At 50.6% G+C, this 16,741-nt stretch overlaps 1 protein-coding gene across 1 annotated transcript; it reads left to right on the forward strand.

Moving 5' to 3' along the window:
- Positions 1 to 255: 255 nt before the first annotated feature.
- DUSP7 (dual specificity phosphatase 7) lies at positions 256 to 6,855 on the forward strand. The gene is made up of 3 exons (XM_054167216.1): positions 256 to 814; positions 3,180 to 3,608; positions 6,116 to 6,855. Exons 1-3 carry the CDS (start codon positions 403 to 405, stop codon positions 6,421 to 6,423), a joined length of 1,149 nt encoding a protein of 382 aa, XP_054023191.1. The 5' UTR covers positions 256 to 402; the 3' UTR covers positions 6,424 to 6,855.
- Positions 6,856 to 16,741: the final 9,886 nt, after the last annotated feature.

Here is a 16,741-nt window from a genome sequence, read left to right on the forward strand (position 1 = left end):
CTTGCGCTCGGGGCCGCGCCGCCCGGGGCGTGTGCACGGGGCCGCGCTGAGCCGATCGGTGCCGGGCGGGGCGTGATGGTGCTCGGCCGGCCCCGCCGCCCGCCCCGCCTCCCGAGGCATGACACGCCGAGCCGCCGGCGAAACCCCGCTTTAATTGAGGCCGCCGGGATGGGGCGCAACGCGTAGGGCAGAGCGGGGGCCGCCGCGCTCCGGGCCGCAGGCAAGCGCGCATTCACGGCCGTGTGGAGCGGAGCGGCGCCGCGCCGTGTCCGGCACAGCATAAAACCCACCCCGGCCCGGGGAGAGGGGGGAGATAGCGGTAGGAGCGGAGCCGGGGCCGCGTCCGGCCGCCGCGTGGGTGGCCGGTGGGCCGGGCGCTGGCGGCCGCCGCTGCCGAGCCTCATGAAAACGCAGGTCTGGGGGAGCTCCCCGCGGGCGCCCATGGCAGCGGCGATGCCGTGCAAGAGCGCGGAGTGGCTGCAGGAGGAGCTGGAGTCGGGCGGCGGCCGATCGCTGCTACTGCTTGACTGCCGCCCCCACGAGCTCTTCGAGAGCTCGCACATCGAGACGGCCATCAACCTGGCCATTCCCGGGCTCATGCTCCGCCGCCTCAAGAAGGGCAACCTGCCCATCCGCTCCATCATCCCCAACCACGAGGACAAGGAGCGCTTCGTCAAGCGCTGCAAGGCCGACACCGTGCTGCTCTACGACGAGGCCACCGCCGACTGGCAGGACGGCGGTGCCGCCACCTCCGTCCTGGGGCTCCTGCTCCAGAAGCTGCGCGATGATGGCTGCAAAGCTTATTACCTGAAAGGTGAGGTGCCCCCTCTGCCCTTTCTTCACCCGCGTCCGGCTCCCGCCGCCCTTGTCCATCAGTAACACCCCCCTCAGCTCTCCGCAGCCCTCGCCCAGCCCCTGCGTCGCTGGGCATTCATGCCCTGGCCGGCCGGAGGTGGCTGGGTTGTTTTCTTTCCTCCTCCCCGCCCCCCTCCCCCACCCCTCCCCCCGATTTTTGTTTTTCAGTATATATATATTTCCCCCCTGCCCCCCTGCTTCCTCTGTATCCCGCTGTAATCCCCCGCACAAAATGGTCGCAGGCTGGAAGCGGCCGGGAGTGCCCCGTTTCTTCCTGCGTCGCTTCCCCGGCAGTGGTGGGAGGGAGCCCCGCAACCCTGCCGCCACCAGGGCTGCCCCTCCAGCGCTGCCCCATCCCAAGCTCACCCTGGCTGGACACTGCCGCTGTCTCCCGGAGGGAGCATTTCGGGTGCTCCCCGACCCAGCGCCAGGCTCCCCTCCATCTCCGGAAAGGATGCCCGTATCTTTGGGGTAGCAGGAGAACCCCCTTCCCCTTTTTCCCTTCTCACTTCCATCTCCGAAAAGCGAGCTCTTGGGTTTTCCTCCCCCTTTCCCTGGAAATGCCGGCGGGGCTGAGAGGGGGCAGCCCGGCTGCTCCCCCGGGGCAGGGCGGTAAAGGAGCGGGGAGCCGAGTGCCCCGCACAAGGCCCATTCCTGAGGGTTTGGGGTCGCCTGGGGTTCTTGGTGTTTTGTGGTTTGTGTTTTGGTGTTTTGTGTTTTGTTTTGGTTTTTTTTTTTCCCTTCTTTTGTTGTTTGTTTTAAGCCATTTTGAAAGATCCCAGCCGGCCCCGCAGCGGGTTGAACTGAGCCCACAGCTGGCTGCTGGGACCCTTCCCATCCTCCCAGTCCGGTCGCTGGGTGGCGGATTTGAGGCAGGATTAGAGGAGAGCGGAGGAGTGTGTGTGTGTGCAGGGGGGAGAGTGATGAAAAAAGTTGCCACTTGAAGCTCTTACAAAACCGCTGCTGCTTCTTCGTGGAGCCTTTCTGGGTGGCTGGGGGATCCCTTGGTACAGGATTGCGGTGATAGTCAGGTACTTGGGGACCGGCCTTCAGGGCAGCTCTGAGCCTTTTTCACAGGTGATGCAGTGGGTGGCAGGCGTAGGGTTTGATGCCACTTTCCCTTCCCTTTGCCCCTCTGCACCCTGCCCATGCCGGTGTGTGAGCACTCGATCCCATCCCATCCTAGTTTGAGGTTTGCTGATGGGCTCCATTGCACCTTGGCTTCGGAACCCTCTTCTCTCTCCCTTTGCCCTCATCACTAGCAGGAAGGAGCATCTTTGAAGTTATGCCTAAGCTTCTCCCCGATGGGCAGGGGAGGAGCTGAGCCCCTTTCTCTGCCTTTTTCCGGGAGCCTCGGTGGGAAATGTTTCCAATTAAAATTCCAAAATGGCTCCTCGGCGCTGTCTGGCGGCGCGGGGGGGTTCGAGGGGGAGGAGGAGGAGGACGAGGACGAGCCTATTTCATGAATGGATGTGGCAGGAGCTGTCTGTCCTGCTCAGTGACCCCGCTGCAACTGCCGAACTCACTAACAAAGTTTCCAGGAGGCCTTTCTAATTAAACCATTTGTCAGTGTCAGATACCGATGGCTGAGCTCTGGTTTAATATTGCCTGGAAAGGAGGTAGACCGGTGGGATTTTTGCTTCCCTGCCTCTGCTTTCCTTCCTAAGCTGTTGAGCTGAGGAGCTGGAGGAAAAGGACTTAGAAGGGGCCTATCCCTCCTCAAGCTCGTTGCAGTTTGGGTGAGGAACAAACCCATGGTCCTGCTTAGTTGCAAAAAATGTTTTTAGGTATAAATCAGGTGTGAGGTGCTTTCTGGCAAAACTTACAGCCCCTTTTCCTGCTTGAAGGTGGATTGTTTTGTTGGCTTTTAGTGTCTGGGCTGGGTATGTGTTGTTTTTCTTGCTCTGTCTTTTCAGATGCAGATACTTTTGTGCTTTTCTGTCTAGGTGGCATAATAGCTCTTGCCTAAACTGCCCCAGAACCATACTTCTGAGAAGCTAAACAAGGCAAAACTGTCTCTTGCCATTGATTATTGTTTGTTTGTTTGTTTCTTTTGGAATTGAAATTTGGCCCCTATTTATCAGAAACAATATAGAACTTTGTAAGAAATGCTCTTTGGTTACCTGGGACTTGTTTGCTCAGTAGCAGTCTGCCCAGGGAAGATGAGGGAGCAGGGAGATGCCTTCCTTGGGAAGGCACGCCGACTTCTTGCTGGCAAAGACCCGCTAAATACCGTGCATATGTGTGCAGGTAGAAGGATTTCCCATTCTGAATAATAAACCATCTTTTTCTCTTCCTCTCTCCTTTCCTTTCTCCCTTCCTAGGTGGCTTTAACAAGTTTCAGACTGAATATTCAGAGCACTGCGAGACAAACCTTGACAGCTCCTCACCCAGCAACTCTCCCCCAGCATCGGTCCTTGGCCTGGGAGGGCTGCGGATAAGCTCCGACTGCTCGGATGGCGAATCCGACAGGGAACCCAGCAGTGCCACTGAGTCGGACGGAAGCCCCATCCCTAACAATCAGCCTGCCTTTCCGGTCCAGATCCTCCCTTACCTGTACCTGGGCTGTGCCAAAGATTCGACCAACTTGGATGTCCTGGGCAAATACGGCATTAAATACATCCTGAATGTGACTCCCAACCTGCCAAACATGTTTGAGCACGACGGAGAGTTCAAGTACAAGCAGATCCCCATCTCAGATCACTGGAGCCAGAACCTCTCACAGTTCTTTCCTGAGGCCATTGCTTTCATTGGTAGGTAGTTGGCAGAACATCTCTCTTTCTACTCACCACTTGGGAATGTGGCAAGCAGCTTCCCAGCTCTTCTCTGGCCTCACCTTTCCGGGGCACAGCACTGGCGCTAGCTTAGCAGCTGAGTGTCATGCTGCCGAGGTGACACTTCTGCTGTGTGTTGAGTTGGCTGGGTTCAGGGAGGCCTCCCAAAATTCAGCCCTCTTGCAGCACCTTAGCTGAGTTACCTGCAAGTGGCAGGACTGGCCCTGCCAGACCCAGCCCTGCTGTCTCTTGCCCTTGTATGGTTATTTGCACTTGTGTGAAATGGCTGAACAGAGCTGGTGGGGAGCTCCTCTGCCTGCTTTGCTCAGAGGAATGAGTGTTGATGGGAGCTGCAATAACGTGATTGGTGCTGGCAATTCCTTATCCCCAAGTGTGGTTAAGATGTAGCGTGGAGTGGCTGTTTTCTTTTCCTGAGAGGATTTGCTAGCGTAGCTGTGATCCCATTGTAAGTTGCCCTAATGTAACTAACTCCTTGTATGGAGACTTCTCCTAAGGTAAGTGTCAACACAGCGAGTTAGTGATTACAATTGTAATGGAAAAACTTCCCTGCAGGCAGCCCCTGAGACAGCTTTGGCTAGTCTTGGGGATGTGTACAGCAGGGACATCTCTCTTCTCCCAGGCTGGTGCTGACTTTGAAAATTCCTTCTTGGTCTGTGAGAAGTGTCTGTTGGGCTGAATAGGGAAGTATACTTCCAGTATGACCTGTGCTGTCTGCTGGTGTTGATTGTTAGCCTAATCAGCTCTGATTTATGGAGGGTGAATGGCACAGGTAGGCATTACCACCACTAACTTTTGAAAGCCCTGTGGCTTCATACCTAGTCTAAGATATGTAAAGGTGAGAGGAGACCTTTACCTTCAGACTGAAATCTCTGCAACCCATTTCAATGCTGCTTTGGTACAGCAGCATTGTTTCAGACCCCACTGCATGTGCTCACTTGCTGTGCCCTAAGGCCTGAAGTGGGGCAGAGCAGTGGTAGGTCCTCAGCTGCTTTTCAGCTGTTGGAAATCCTGATTCCCACATACTCTGCTTAGCCTCCAGCTTCTGTCCTCTAGTAACATGGTTGTGGTCAGAAGCGGCTGATTCAGTGTGGCAGCAGGAACTTCTCTGATGTCCCGTCTGTACTTCCCACATGGAGCGTGTGGTATTAAATGTCAGGGGTGAGGTATGGGGTCCCTGCTGGCATGTGGCATTTGGGATCCATCTGCTCGGGTCAGAGGATGTCTCCCAGTGCTGCACTTGTGCTTCCCAGTTAATGACAGGAAATGGGGGATTACCTCACTCTAAAGCCAAACACCAAGAAATGCAGTGCAGGTCAGAGGAAAAGCCAAAATGTCTCTGAAGGATGTTGCAGATGGAGAAACTGAGAGGAAGGGTGTGCTGGGGAGCAGTTGTACTTGAAATTCTTGCCTGGTTTTGGAGGCTGGGGTAAAAGCCTGTCATGACTTGGGTCTGGATTTTGTTTTGCCTACATGTTCTTTGCCTTTCCCTGTGCATGTGGTGCCAGAGCGTCTCTTACCTCTGTCTTGGCCTGAGGATCCTCTTTCTCCTGCCACTTTCCTCCTCGCTGCCAAGCTCTCAGTCAAACGACTGACTTCAGCCAGGGCCGCGCAGGGGCAAGCAGCGCTGGGTGCTTGCGTGCCTTCAGCACTCTCGGCAGCGTGTCCCTCTTTCAGCTCCGAGATATCAATTCATAAAGGGATCACACTGTTCCGGCTGCGCCACGCACAATGAGTGTGTGTGTGCGCTTTGCAGTCAGTGGCAAGGGAGGGGAAATTTCCTCGCTGTTCTCTCGCCATTTTTGGTCCAGCCTGCATTCCTCCTCCCTGCTACCATTCATCCCGAGAGGCTCCTCCGGCACAAGCGTTTGTTTGTAGTTAAGTGCGTTGCTGTCGATCCTAAGGAAGGATTTCACAATAAGGGAAGTTCCTGCACTTCAGACTCTGCTTAGATTGGCTTCGACTACATTCACGTAACTAACTCTCCACTGGAAGGAGGATAGGAACGGCAGAAGAGAATAGGTTGCGTGGTGCTGGGCTGTAGCCTCACCTTGAGCATGCAGCTTTCCCTAGTTAGTTGGCATTGAGATGGTGTGCTGTGTCTGACCACCAGCATCTTGCTGGAGCTGATGCCTCCAGCTCCACATGCCCTCTAAGGTACTAATGCTACCTAGCTGAGGGATGTGTTGCCAGACTTGATTAATTCTTCTCAAGCACATGGGATGCTTGACCTTGCTGTGGAGAATGGGGATGTGCAGCTTCACCATGCAGTGGGAATATCTCGGAAACCCTTTAGGGGAGAGCTGTGGGTGTCAGAGGACATAAGATGGTGTCACTAGGAGCAGGGGGATCCAGTTCTGGCCGTCATCCTTGTCTTGGGAGCTTGCAGCGGCCATGTGGCCCTGCTCCAAAGCCATGCATTTTTGGTGCAGAATAATAGACTCCCCCTTCCCCTTGTCTTGTTTCAGATGAGGCCCGTTCCAAGAAGTGTGGGATCCTTGTTCACTGCCTCGCTGGCATCAGCCGGTCTGTTACAGTCACTGTCGCCTACTTGATGCAAAAACTCAACTTGTCCCTGAATGATGCCTATGACTTTGTGAAAAGGAAAAAATCCAACATTTCCCCAAACTTTAACTTCATGGGCCAACTCCTGGACTTTGAGAGGACTCTGGGACTCAACAGCCCGTGCGACAACCGCTCGCCCAGCGAACAGCTCTACTTCACCACCCCCACCAACCACAACCTGTTTCAGCTGAACACTCTGGAGTCCACATGAAGGGGACGGCACCTGGTTGGGAACTCGAGCATTGAATTCGCTTCTCTTGAGCATTTCAACTCTTACAAAAGTATCTGTCTTGCCAGGCAGCTCTGAAAGGACTAGCTTCTCTGGGCAGAGGTGCCTGATCGCTGCTTTAAGAAGGCTAATGCCGTTCATTAGTATCCTGATCAAAGTGGTATTGAAGAGGTAGTCGTTTTGCAGAGGGTTATTTACTACGGGCGATGTTACAGCGTTCTGAACGCAGCTGTTACCGGCAATAACCGCTTTCCTGGGTGCATTGGGACTGTCAGAGCACGCACACACGTGAAGAGCTACCAGGGGGTTAGCTTGCTGCGGAGAGTGAGGAGATTTATGCACTTGGAAGCCTTGAACAAAAGGTGTTGGGCCAAGACTGTTTTAAAACCCAAGTTTACTTTTTTGATTTAAAACAAAAAAGATAGATCTTACTCGAGCATTGGGTTCAAACTCTTTTTAAATATGTAAGTTCCTGACTGTTTGTACAGACAAGGTTGCAAAACCAGTATTTTATTCCTGTTTCCTGTTTGATTTGTTTTGTTTTGTTTGTTTTTGTTTTTTTTAATCAAATGTTTATATTGACCAAATGCATTTTGCACACTTTGTGAAGCCTTGGTATGTCCTGGCATATTACTGGGTACTCCAGAGAGAGATACATGCTGCTGCTGTTGTTGTTAGCATCTGGTAGGAAGCTTTGTTAATGTGTGAAGGCCAGTTGGGCTTAAATGCAACCTCTTCACCACTCCTGCACTCACAATCACAAACTCTGCACTGATTCAGCCAAGGTGACTAAGCTGCAAGCTTCTTTTTGTTTGTTTGGGGGTTTTTTTATGTCTTTTTTTTAATGCCACCCCTGCCAAAAAAACACTGTTTGCTATTGCCAGAGGTAAAACTCTTGTAGCCTCCAGAGCTGGTAGAAGCATGTCTGAGCCCAGCTTCATTCTCCGCTGCCTGTTGACTTGACTTAATGTCATCCAGCTGGCCCCAAACCATTCCAGCTTCCCAAGCAGAGAAGGTAGTTGTGATGTTGGCGTTTCTTGTGCACACTCTTGTGCGGGGCGGAGGGGGCAACGCGGCGAGCGCCTGCAGCAGAGCACGGATCGCGTAGCAGGACGGGACTGGATCGTCACAGATGGAGTGCGTGAGGGGAGTGATGTGGAAGTGCTGAGAAGAGCGTTGTAACAGGAAAAAAAATGGTTTTTATACATATATATATATATATATGAATATATATATTAACTGGCGAATTCTGAGCTGATTAGAGCTTTCAACAGAGGTTCTGACTTTCTTTTTTTTTCTTTTTTCTGTTCTTTTGTTTGTTTGTTTTTCTCCTTCCTCTTTTTGAATAACTTTATGCCGTGCCTTCTATTCTGAGAAGACTTGTTTATATTTCTGGCTAGTGTTTGGCAAACACCTTATTACCAAGCCGGGAGGGGAGGAAGTGGTAATCATTTCTGGGAGGAGGGCAGAACGGATTTTTGGAGAGTTCTTTATTGGCTGCAATGTAGTCCCTCCTTTCTCCCCCCCTCCCTGTCCACTTTTAACTCTCATGTAACTGAAAAAAAAAAAAAAAAAAGAAAAAAAAGGCAAAAAAAAAAAAAAGGCAAGCCACGGATTTTTTTTCTAAATATCCAATTTTTTGTACTTTTTTCAAGAAAAGAAATAATAATAATAATAATAATAATAAAAAAAAAAACCCCAACCCCAAACCCAACCAACCCCCCAAACCCTCTGCGTCTGGAGGAATGTTTGAGGCTGTCGCATCCTGAAACCGTTCTTTCTGTTTTAAAAGCTGTTACCAGAATGGTTGGAACGAGCTTCTCTTGTGCTTGTTTTCCGCTCGTTTTGTGTTCGGTTCCGTTGGGTTTCGCGTGCCGCACTGTTGGGGATCGGCGTGGGTCGTTGGAGGGGGGAGCGTGATGGGCCTGCAAGACAAAAGTGAGGTGGTGAGTGAGAAAACGGAGGATATCTTCCTGGCATCTTACCTCATGGAGGAATTTATGGTTTGGTTGTGGTTTTTTTTTCAGGGATTCTTTCTTTCTTTCTTTCTTTCTTTTTTTTGGACAGTGCATCTGTATTGCATTACAGCTAAGCTGGTTTGTAAAGGCTTCCTGTGCTGTTAGTGGTCTTTTCTTCTTTAAAGGAACCAAAACAAAAACAAAACAAAACCAAACCCAACCCAACAAAAAAAAAAAAAAAAAAAAAAAAGAGGGGGGGTAGGGGAAAAAAAAAAAAGGAGGAGGGGAAAAAAAATAATAATAAAAAAAGATGCATCTTCTGATTTAGTACAAATGAGAGCTTGGTAGTGAGGAATGGTTCTGCTTTCTGAGTTATGAAGGAAATTTAGTGACCCTATATATACTGATCCAATATTGGGACTTTGTTTATATTGCAAATAAATATTATTTTTTCTTTAAAACTGATGTTTGTGTCAGATGCTTGTCTAGCCTCTGCCCATATAAGGGCACGCTGCTCTTATCCTTCCTTTTTTTTTTTCTCTTTATGGTTGATTAGTGTTCTTCTGTGACCGCGAAGAGTATTTGCTGGGCGGCGTTCAAGTGTGGTGTTCGGTTTCGTGCACAGCTTAATTTTTAAGACCTGTGGTAAAATGGAGGAGGGGGAGGTGGGAGGGTGAGGAGAGGGAGATGGGGTATTGGATAAACTGGAGAACAAAGAACAGCTTGAGAGCGGGGCTGGCTTTGACCCCGGTCATCCTTCCGTGCCAAAAATAAATAAGCTAAAGACACTTTTGTTTGCTGTTTAAGCAAAGGCCTGGTGAGGCCTTGCTCGCAACTGTTGTGGTAGCAGACTTTATTTTGGTAGGAAAGCAAGAAGTGGGCAGCCACCTGATGACTTTGGGGTCTCGGAGAGAGCAGGGACCTCCTCCTCCTGCATCCTCAGATCAGGGGCCGAGTCCCTGAGTGCGGTGTCACTGTGCAGTCAGTCCTTCGGTGCTCCCCAGCTGTGGGTGCAAGCTGGAGGGACTGATGAGGATGCTTTAGGGTGAAATGTGGCTCCAAGCATCTGAATGCTGCCCAGTTAAGGGCACTGTTGTTCCCCACACCTTTTCTTGTAGCTGGGTAGAACTGTGTGGGAGTGCATTTTCTCTCCCCTCAGGATTTCTTGTTTTAACCTAAATGGCAGGAAATTAAACGACTATCCAGGCAGTTGTTCAGTTCCTCAAAGTGCTTGTGTGATGTTGTGTCCTGTTTTGCTAATGCTAGGGCCTGAGCACCAAAGATGGCTTGGTTCATTCCAGAAGGAGCTCAGGCTGATGGGTGTGGAGTGCACTGCAGAGCAGCAGGGATAGTCAGAGGCTCAAGCAGGAGTCAGGGGAGTGTGTATGTGTATGAGAGAATTTGTTTGTTTACTCTGAGACTGCAGATGGGAATCTCTCTTGATTTAGAGGCCTGTTTGTGGCTCAACAAATTAAAATTTACCTGGTATGCAGGGAAAAGAAGACCTTTAGGTTTTCCTCTGTAATTGCATGGTAGAGTAGCTCTTGAGGAGGATATGAAACCATGCTGGAGGCTGGCTGTGCACTGAAGGAGTGCAGAACAGCTTGTCAGGTGTATGGCTATATTTGCTTCCATCTAATTTCCTCTTACAATTTTCTGCTAAGGTGTGGAACAGGATATTAGCAGTTGGCATTAGCTCTGTAAGCAGATTTCAAGGTAGCTCAGTTGTGGCTGGCTGGAACAGCACAGCTGCTACTTGCCTCGGTGGAAGAGCTGGTGTGTAGGCAGCTGCCAGGCTGCTCATCAGCAGGCAGCTCCCTCAGGGTACCTGATCCTGGGAGATGTGTTGCGAGTGTCCCGCCACTGCTGCTCTCAAAAGCTCTGTTCCCAAAGGAAGGAGGTGGCTTGTCTGAAAACCATCCTGCGAGTGCTGTTTCCTCCAGGACCTAAAGGAGCTTTTTCCAGGCTTCCTGACTTCAGCACCAGGGAGCAGCCAGCTTGGCTGGTCCGGAGCCATCAGTGTTTTACAAATGTCTTGCACTGAGCTTCTTGGCTCAGAGGGGTTTCCTTGGAGACCTAACGTCTTGTAACTTTGTGAGGAGACCAGAACTGACATGGGGAGAAGGGCGATGCTGGAGAAATAAGTTACAGAGCGAAAAGAGAGCACGGGGCCTGTCTGCACTGCCTTGCAGAGGCGGGCACGAGCCCTAGCTGAGCGTAGGAGCAGAGGCTGAGTGAGAAAGCTGGTTATGTTCAGATCGGTGGAATTTGGCAAGGAGATACTGCTTCCCACACACAGCCGGGAGAAGCTCCTGGGTTAACCCCTTGATTCCAGACGAGGGGCTTGTGAGATGCTCTCTGGTGCTCTGCTCTACAAACCCAGGACCTTTCCTCGGGCACAGAGACCTGCTGCCCCTGGGTTTTCACTTGTGATGCCACAAGCCCCCAGGCAGCGTGAGAGAGACTTTGAAGCTTTTGGGTTTGTTTTTTTCTCAAGTGGATGACTTTGCCTTACTGCTCTGATTTGAACAGTTAAAGGGACCACAGGTTCCATGGGCTTTTCAAAAGTTTCTTCTGTTCAAGTCATGCCAGGAGCACAAAGCTCTCTATGAGTAGAGCTAAACTTCTGCATTTCCTCACCAGGATGGCCAGGTAGCTGATTTTGGATGCTTCTAGCCCCCCCAGTACAGCACATCCCTCCGTGCTCCTTGTCAGAGCCTGGTTCCTCACCCCAGCCAGAGAGGGAAGGGCAAGGGGAGCAGGTATGTCCTGAGCATGAGAGTGTCTGCCTGGCAGCTTGTGGAAAAGGAGAGCAAAGAACATTGCAGTGAGGATTACTTACTATGACAGTGGTCATAGACAAGGCAAAGGGCAGGGGGTATGTGCCCCAAACAATTACAGGAGTAAGAGGTGTGAAGCGGATGGTAGAGACAGCATCAGCAGCCTCAAGCAGGACATGAGCTTGTGGAAGGGGCCTTACAGTTACTGGTAGCTTGCTAACCTTTGATTGTGTCTAGCCTGATCCTTCTCCTAGGCCCTTATTTCTTGGTGTGGCATCAAATACTCTCTGAGCATGATGCAAGTCAACCTCTGCAACTCTGAACTTGCCTGCTGTTGTGTCACCCAGAGATGCACATGGGAAAGCAGACTTCCTGCCACCATCTCAATTTGGATGCTCACATTTCCAAGGTAATCAGGTATTCATGGGCTGTTATTTTCTTTCTTTATCCTTTATGTGAGCAAATCAGGCTATTTGCAGCGTTGCAAAGGCATGTAAATAGTTCAGCTAATCAACACATCCCTGTATTTACAGCGGACTGGCACAGGCTGTGATAGTCATGCTCCAGGCTGGTTGGAAAGTGTGTGAAAGTAGGCTTTCTTCTGAATTTTGTGCCATTTACTCCTGTGCTTCCTCAGATCTTCCAGTTAATCATGCTTGAGGTCAGAGTGCTGGGCTGGCTCAGTGTAATTGGGGATGAGAGGGTGGGTGAGGAAATGTTTGGCAGGTAGGGAGAGCAGCTCGTGGCCATCACGGTGGTACAGAAATGCAGCTGAGGATGATCGGCCAAAGGAAGAAGCCTCCTGTGTGGCTGGCAGCAGCTGTAACCCCTTAATCCTTGGCAGCTGTGGTGTGGACACGAGTGGTCAGCGATGGTGAAGCGTTTGCAATTGTGTTGTAAGTTTCTGGTGCCTCCAGGCTCCTCCCTGACACCTCCATGCTGCCCGGCTCAGCCCTGTCGTGATTGTGTTTTTAGGTTTGAGAGCTGGGTTGGAGCGGAAGCTGTGGTTAAACTTTGATGGCTCAGTCAAGGGTTGGGGACTAATTATGGGTTGGGAATTAATCATGCAGCAAGCAGAGGCACCCTGGCTGGCTATGCAGCTCTAGACTGCTGGTGCCCAGTCTCTGTGGGCTGTATAGGCCACTCAGTACCGGGACAATATGGGCCCCCCTTCCCTGCCTGGTGCAAAGTGAGGCCTCCAGCACTCCCTGGCCTTTCTTTTCCCTTCATGGTTGTATTCGTAGCTGAACTTACACCTGTTCTATGGTATCCTCACTTGTTTTCTCTGGTTTCTTCACTGCTTTCTGTTTCTTTCAGTCATTAGGATTTGAGGTACTTTTGCTTGCCGCTGCTCCTGCCAAGCTGTGGTCCTTCTGCAGGAGGTTGGAGCCGAGGCTTTCTCAGAGGCACTGGGGCATGTTGGAGATGGAGACTGGCTGCGCTGTGGGGAGATTTGTGTGTTCTGTGCTGCTCAGTGGCACAAGCAATCCAGGAGCATGCAGGGCCTTACGAAATATCAGATAGGGGAACCAAGTGTGAGGTGGAAGAAGGGGAATCTGGAGAGATTTATTTTCCAACTTTCTTCCCCTGGAGAAACACCTGGCTTGTGTAAAGCCATTTGTTGGGTTTCTCACTGCTTTATTTTGAAAGTCTCTGCATTTGAGCACTCTGCTCTTCTCATCTCCCTGCTCTTCTCATGTTCCATTGCTGCCTCAAGGGCAGATTCTTCCTGATTTGGGGTTTTGCTTTTATGAAGTTTACTCTTTGTTTCTGGTCTGTGTTGTCTCGTCTCTTTCCTTTCTTTGTAAGGACTATGGTAGTTTGGCTTGTGGTTTTGCCTTGTTTTCTTCTGAGAGGTGAATTGTTGTGATAAACTGAGCAGAAAGTGGGTGGGAGCAGCGTTGGCGAGACCCTGGTCACTGATACAGCAGTAGTAAAAGCCCTGTGCCAGTGAGAGGCTGAGTTCTGAGGTCTGATTTGGGATGCAACACCCTAGAAGCTCAGCATTTTTCTGTATGGGAGGTGGTGTGTGTGCAGTTAGAGGGGTTGGGATGCTGGGTTTGGGGTGAGCACTCTGCTTCCTTTTGCCAGTGTGCCTCTGAATTGGACTCTTCATTTTACCATGCAACCCTGACACCGAAGTGCTTGGTACCTGGTGGCAGATTTACAGAGATACAGTTTGTTTGGGTCCTACTCTGAATTTGCCTACCCTCTCCCTGGACGAGTGGTTCCCAGCTTCTTGGAGCAGGCTGTGGTCCAGGCTGGATGACATCCCTGAGAGCCAAGCAGAATCTTTTCAGAGCTGTGCAAAGCAGGATTCTGGATGTGTGCTTGAGGGGATTCAGGGTGCTGAGCCCTGCAGAAAGCTGCTCTCTCCTCCGAAAGAGAAGGGATCAGCTCTGCTGTCAGTGTACTCACTGCCATCCATCACCTTCCCTCTGCCCCATTCAGGCTGTTGCCTTTGAATGATCCTGTGCTAGAGGTTCAAGCAGGCTCCTGCATGTCTTGGCCTTGCATCCAGCTGGCAGAAAGCTGAGAGAGAGGGAGAGAGATGGTTGGGAAAGTCTTGTGGGTTTTTTGTTTCTTTTCTTTCTTTCTTTTCTTTTCTTTAAAAACAAACAACAACACAAAACCCAACCAAAACCAACCCCAACCCCCCAAAAAAAACCCACCCAAGAAGCTTCACTATTAATTCATTCCCCAAATAGCTTCCTCCTCATTGGACAACATCTTCATGCTAGGACAGTCCAAGCCTGTTCTGACAGGCGGCTTATCTGCCTTGCAGCTCTGACTGCTTCCTCTGTCTCTCCTTTGTGTGGGAGGTGTTTTGTCTTTCCAAACTTCTGCTTACTTCAGTGGGTGCTAGCATGTGCCCAAACATGCAATGATAGTGCAGTTCAGTGCTGAAATTCACCACTGATTTTTATTTATGTCCCTGCAGTATGTTTTTCTTTGCAAAGGGAAACACTTCAGTGGTTTGGGGAGGGGCGAGAGGGTTGTTACGCAGTGAAGCAGAGGTTCTCTGCTGACCCTGTCTGCTTCTGTCGAGTGAGTTGTACACCAGAACATGGTGAAGGCACTAGTGTTTGGGGGGGGGGGGGGGGGGGGGGGGGGCCCAAAAAAGGGACTGAACTGCAGAAAAAGTGCATGGGGAAAAAGCCTGGAGAAGGCAGCTTGTTGCTTTCCTGTGTTGTCAACTGCTCAGGTGGTTTTAGAAAAACTCTGTGTAGTTTTAAATCTGGTAAAAGTGGAGAGAAGCACTTGTGTGTGTACGAAGCATGTCTATATTTTTAATAAAATGAAAATCCAGTGCTTGAAGCTGCTGTCTACCAGTGTGATTCCTGATAAAGAATCGTTATTCCCACTGATGTACCGTTTCCAATGTGACGGGACTGTCCCTTCCCACCTGTGGCTGGAGCCAGCAGTAGCTGGGAAAGCCCCATCTTGTCTGCTGTCCATGCTCCTCTTAAAACCCCAGTACCAGCAGACTCATCCCCCAGACTGGGCCAGCCAGGCCACTCTTGGATGGGAAAGAGGATGACAGGTCTTTTCAGGAGAGGCTCATCCATCTCATGAAAAGTGCTCCTGTATTGTGTGCTCCCTGTGCTGGTTCCCCTGGGAAATGATGGTTGCTTGCAGCCCGTTTTGCTTTGCCGTCAAGAGATGAAGCACGTGACCTTGGAGATGGCACTAGTGGTGAGTTGCATGCAAGAACACTTTCTGTATTAAAATCAAACTCTGATCTTTGGGAGTCTGGAATAACCCCTGGATGTCACTGTCCTGAAGTAATTATGAATGAAACTGGGGTAATGATTAGTTTTCCTCAGTCTCCGAAACTTCTGTGAGTCTGCTCCCTGCGGAGATTCGATTGGGTTTGTCTCTGGAGTTCTTTGTTTTTCTTCCTGAGCCATGGGATAGTTTTGACTGCTGTGCAATGCCACCAGGTCTCCAGCACTACCCCTTGTGCAGAGGAGGCCCAGGGATGTTTATAGGTCAGGGATGACAGAGACTGGCAGGACTCATGGCCGCTGTTGTTTAATTGCATTCCAGCAGCAGCGAAAGCAGTAGCAAGAGTAATAAACAAATTATCATCTCCATTATGAAGCTGACAAATGCCACCCACTCATTACCTGTCTTTAACCACTCTCATTACTTTCCAGCCTTTGTGGGAACTAATCTTGCTGCTCAGTGTCCAACTGGTTTGCTGAACACCATTATCTGAAGCAATCGGTCGCTCCTCGTGGAGGAAGAGGAAGGTGCTTTTCCTGATGCTTGTTCTCTGGCTGCTGAAATGTAGGTAGCTCTGGGGTGGAGGAGGCTGAAGGAGCACTTGGCAAAAGCATGTGTGTGAAGACCAAAATCCACAGCTACCATCTGGAGGAGCTGGCTGGGAATGGGTGGCAGGATGGAACATTGTCACTAAGGGGAAGAGGCTGTACTCTGTTCACCTTCCTAGGACTGAGGGATAGTATCCAGCAAAGGGATTATGAAGAATTGCTTGCCTTTTTTTTTTCCCCCTCCTTTCCAGATGTTTTCCAGGATTTGGGAGCAAGCTGGGTTGCTGAGTAATTACAGTTCTTTTTGTGGCTGCTCCAAGCCCAGAGCGTTGAGGAGGAAGTCCTGGTAGCTTTTCTATGGGGACCTGTTCAACCCCTCCCCAGGAGAAAAAAAAATGAGCTTCAGGAATTTCTTGCAGTGGTCTGGCATAGCTTGAGTTCAGCAGAGTCAAGGATGCTCAGGCAGGGGAGGCCAGGCTCCTTGGTGCCTGGCTGCTGCTATTACATTGTGTCAGTCCCTACTAAATGTTAATGGCTGTGCCTGGGGTGCAGATGTTCTTTCCTCACTGACACAACTGGGAGCCTTCCTGGGGGAGATTATTGAGGCCTGCAAGATGGGAAGTTGGGCTGAGAGAGCAGATGGAAGAAGAGGTCTTTTTCAAAATACTCCATGGGTGACTGGACCCTGGCCAGTCAGAGGTCCTGTTGTGCACCCCTGTGTGAGGGGTTTTGGAATATTTCATGGGGATCTCTAATGGGTAAATAATAAGGTGAAAAATGGTAAGTGGAGACCAAGGCGAAGGGCCAGCTTTCCCAGTGGAGAACTGACATCAGTCAAAAGTGATAAAAGGGCCTTTAACAAAAGGCCAGAGCTGTTGAATGTGTCTGTTAATGATAAAGAGGAGCAAGTGGCAAATGAAGTTTTCTGATGACTGTTCAGAATAGCAAAACCCAAAAGCTGCACTGAATAGAATCACAGAATTGTCAGGGTTGGAAGGGACCTCAAGGATCATCTAGTTCCAACCCCTCTGTCATAGGAAGGGACACCTCACACTAGATCAGGTTGCTCAGAGCCACATCTAGCCTGGCCTTATGAGCCTCCAGGGGTGAGGCTTCTACCACCTCCCTGGGCAACCTGTTCCTGTAGGAAGTCATTGGAATGTGGGCTGGTGGGGTTGCAGAATATGGTGCTGAGGAACACAAAGCAGTTGAGGGGGGGAGAGAAAGCCCTTGATCTAAAATGTGGTGCAATGGGCTCCAAGTGGCATTACATCACCTGGGAGAC

The sequence above is a fragment of the Dryobates pubescens genome, chromosome 1 (genome assembly GCF_014839835.1).
Source record: "Dryobates pubescens isolate bDryPub1 chromosome 1, bDryPub1.pri, whole genome shotgun sequence".
Taxonomy (NCBI): Eukaryota; Metazoa; Chordata; class Aves; order Piciformes; family Picidae; genus Dryobates; species Dryobates pubescens.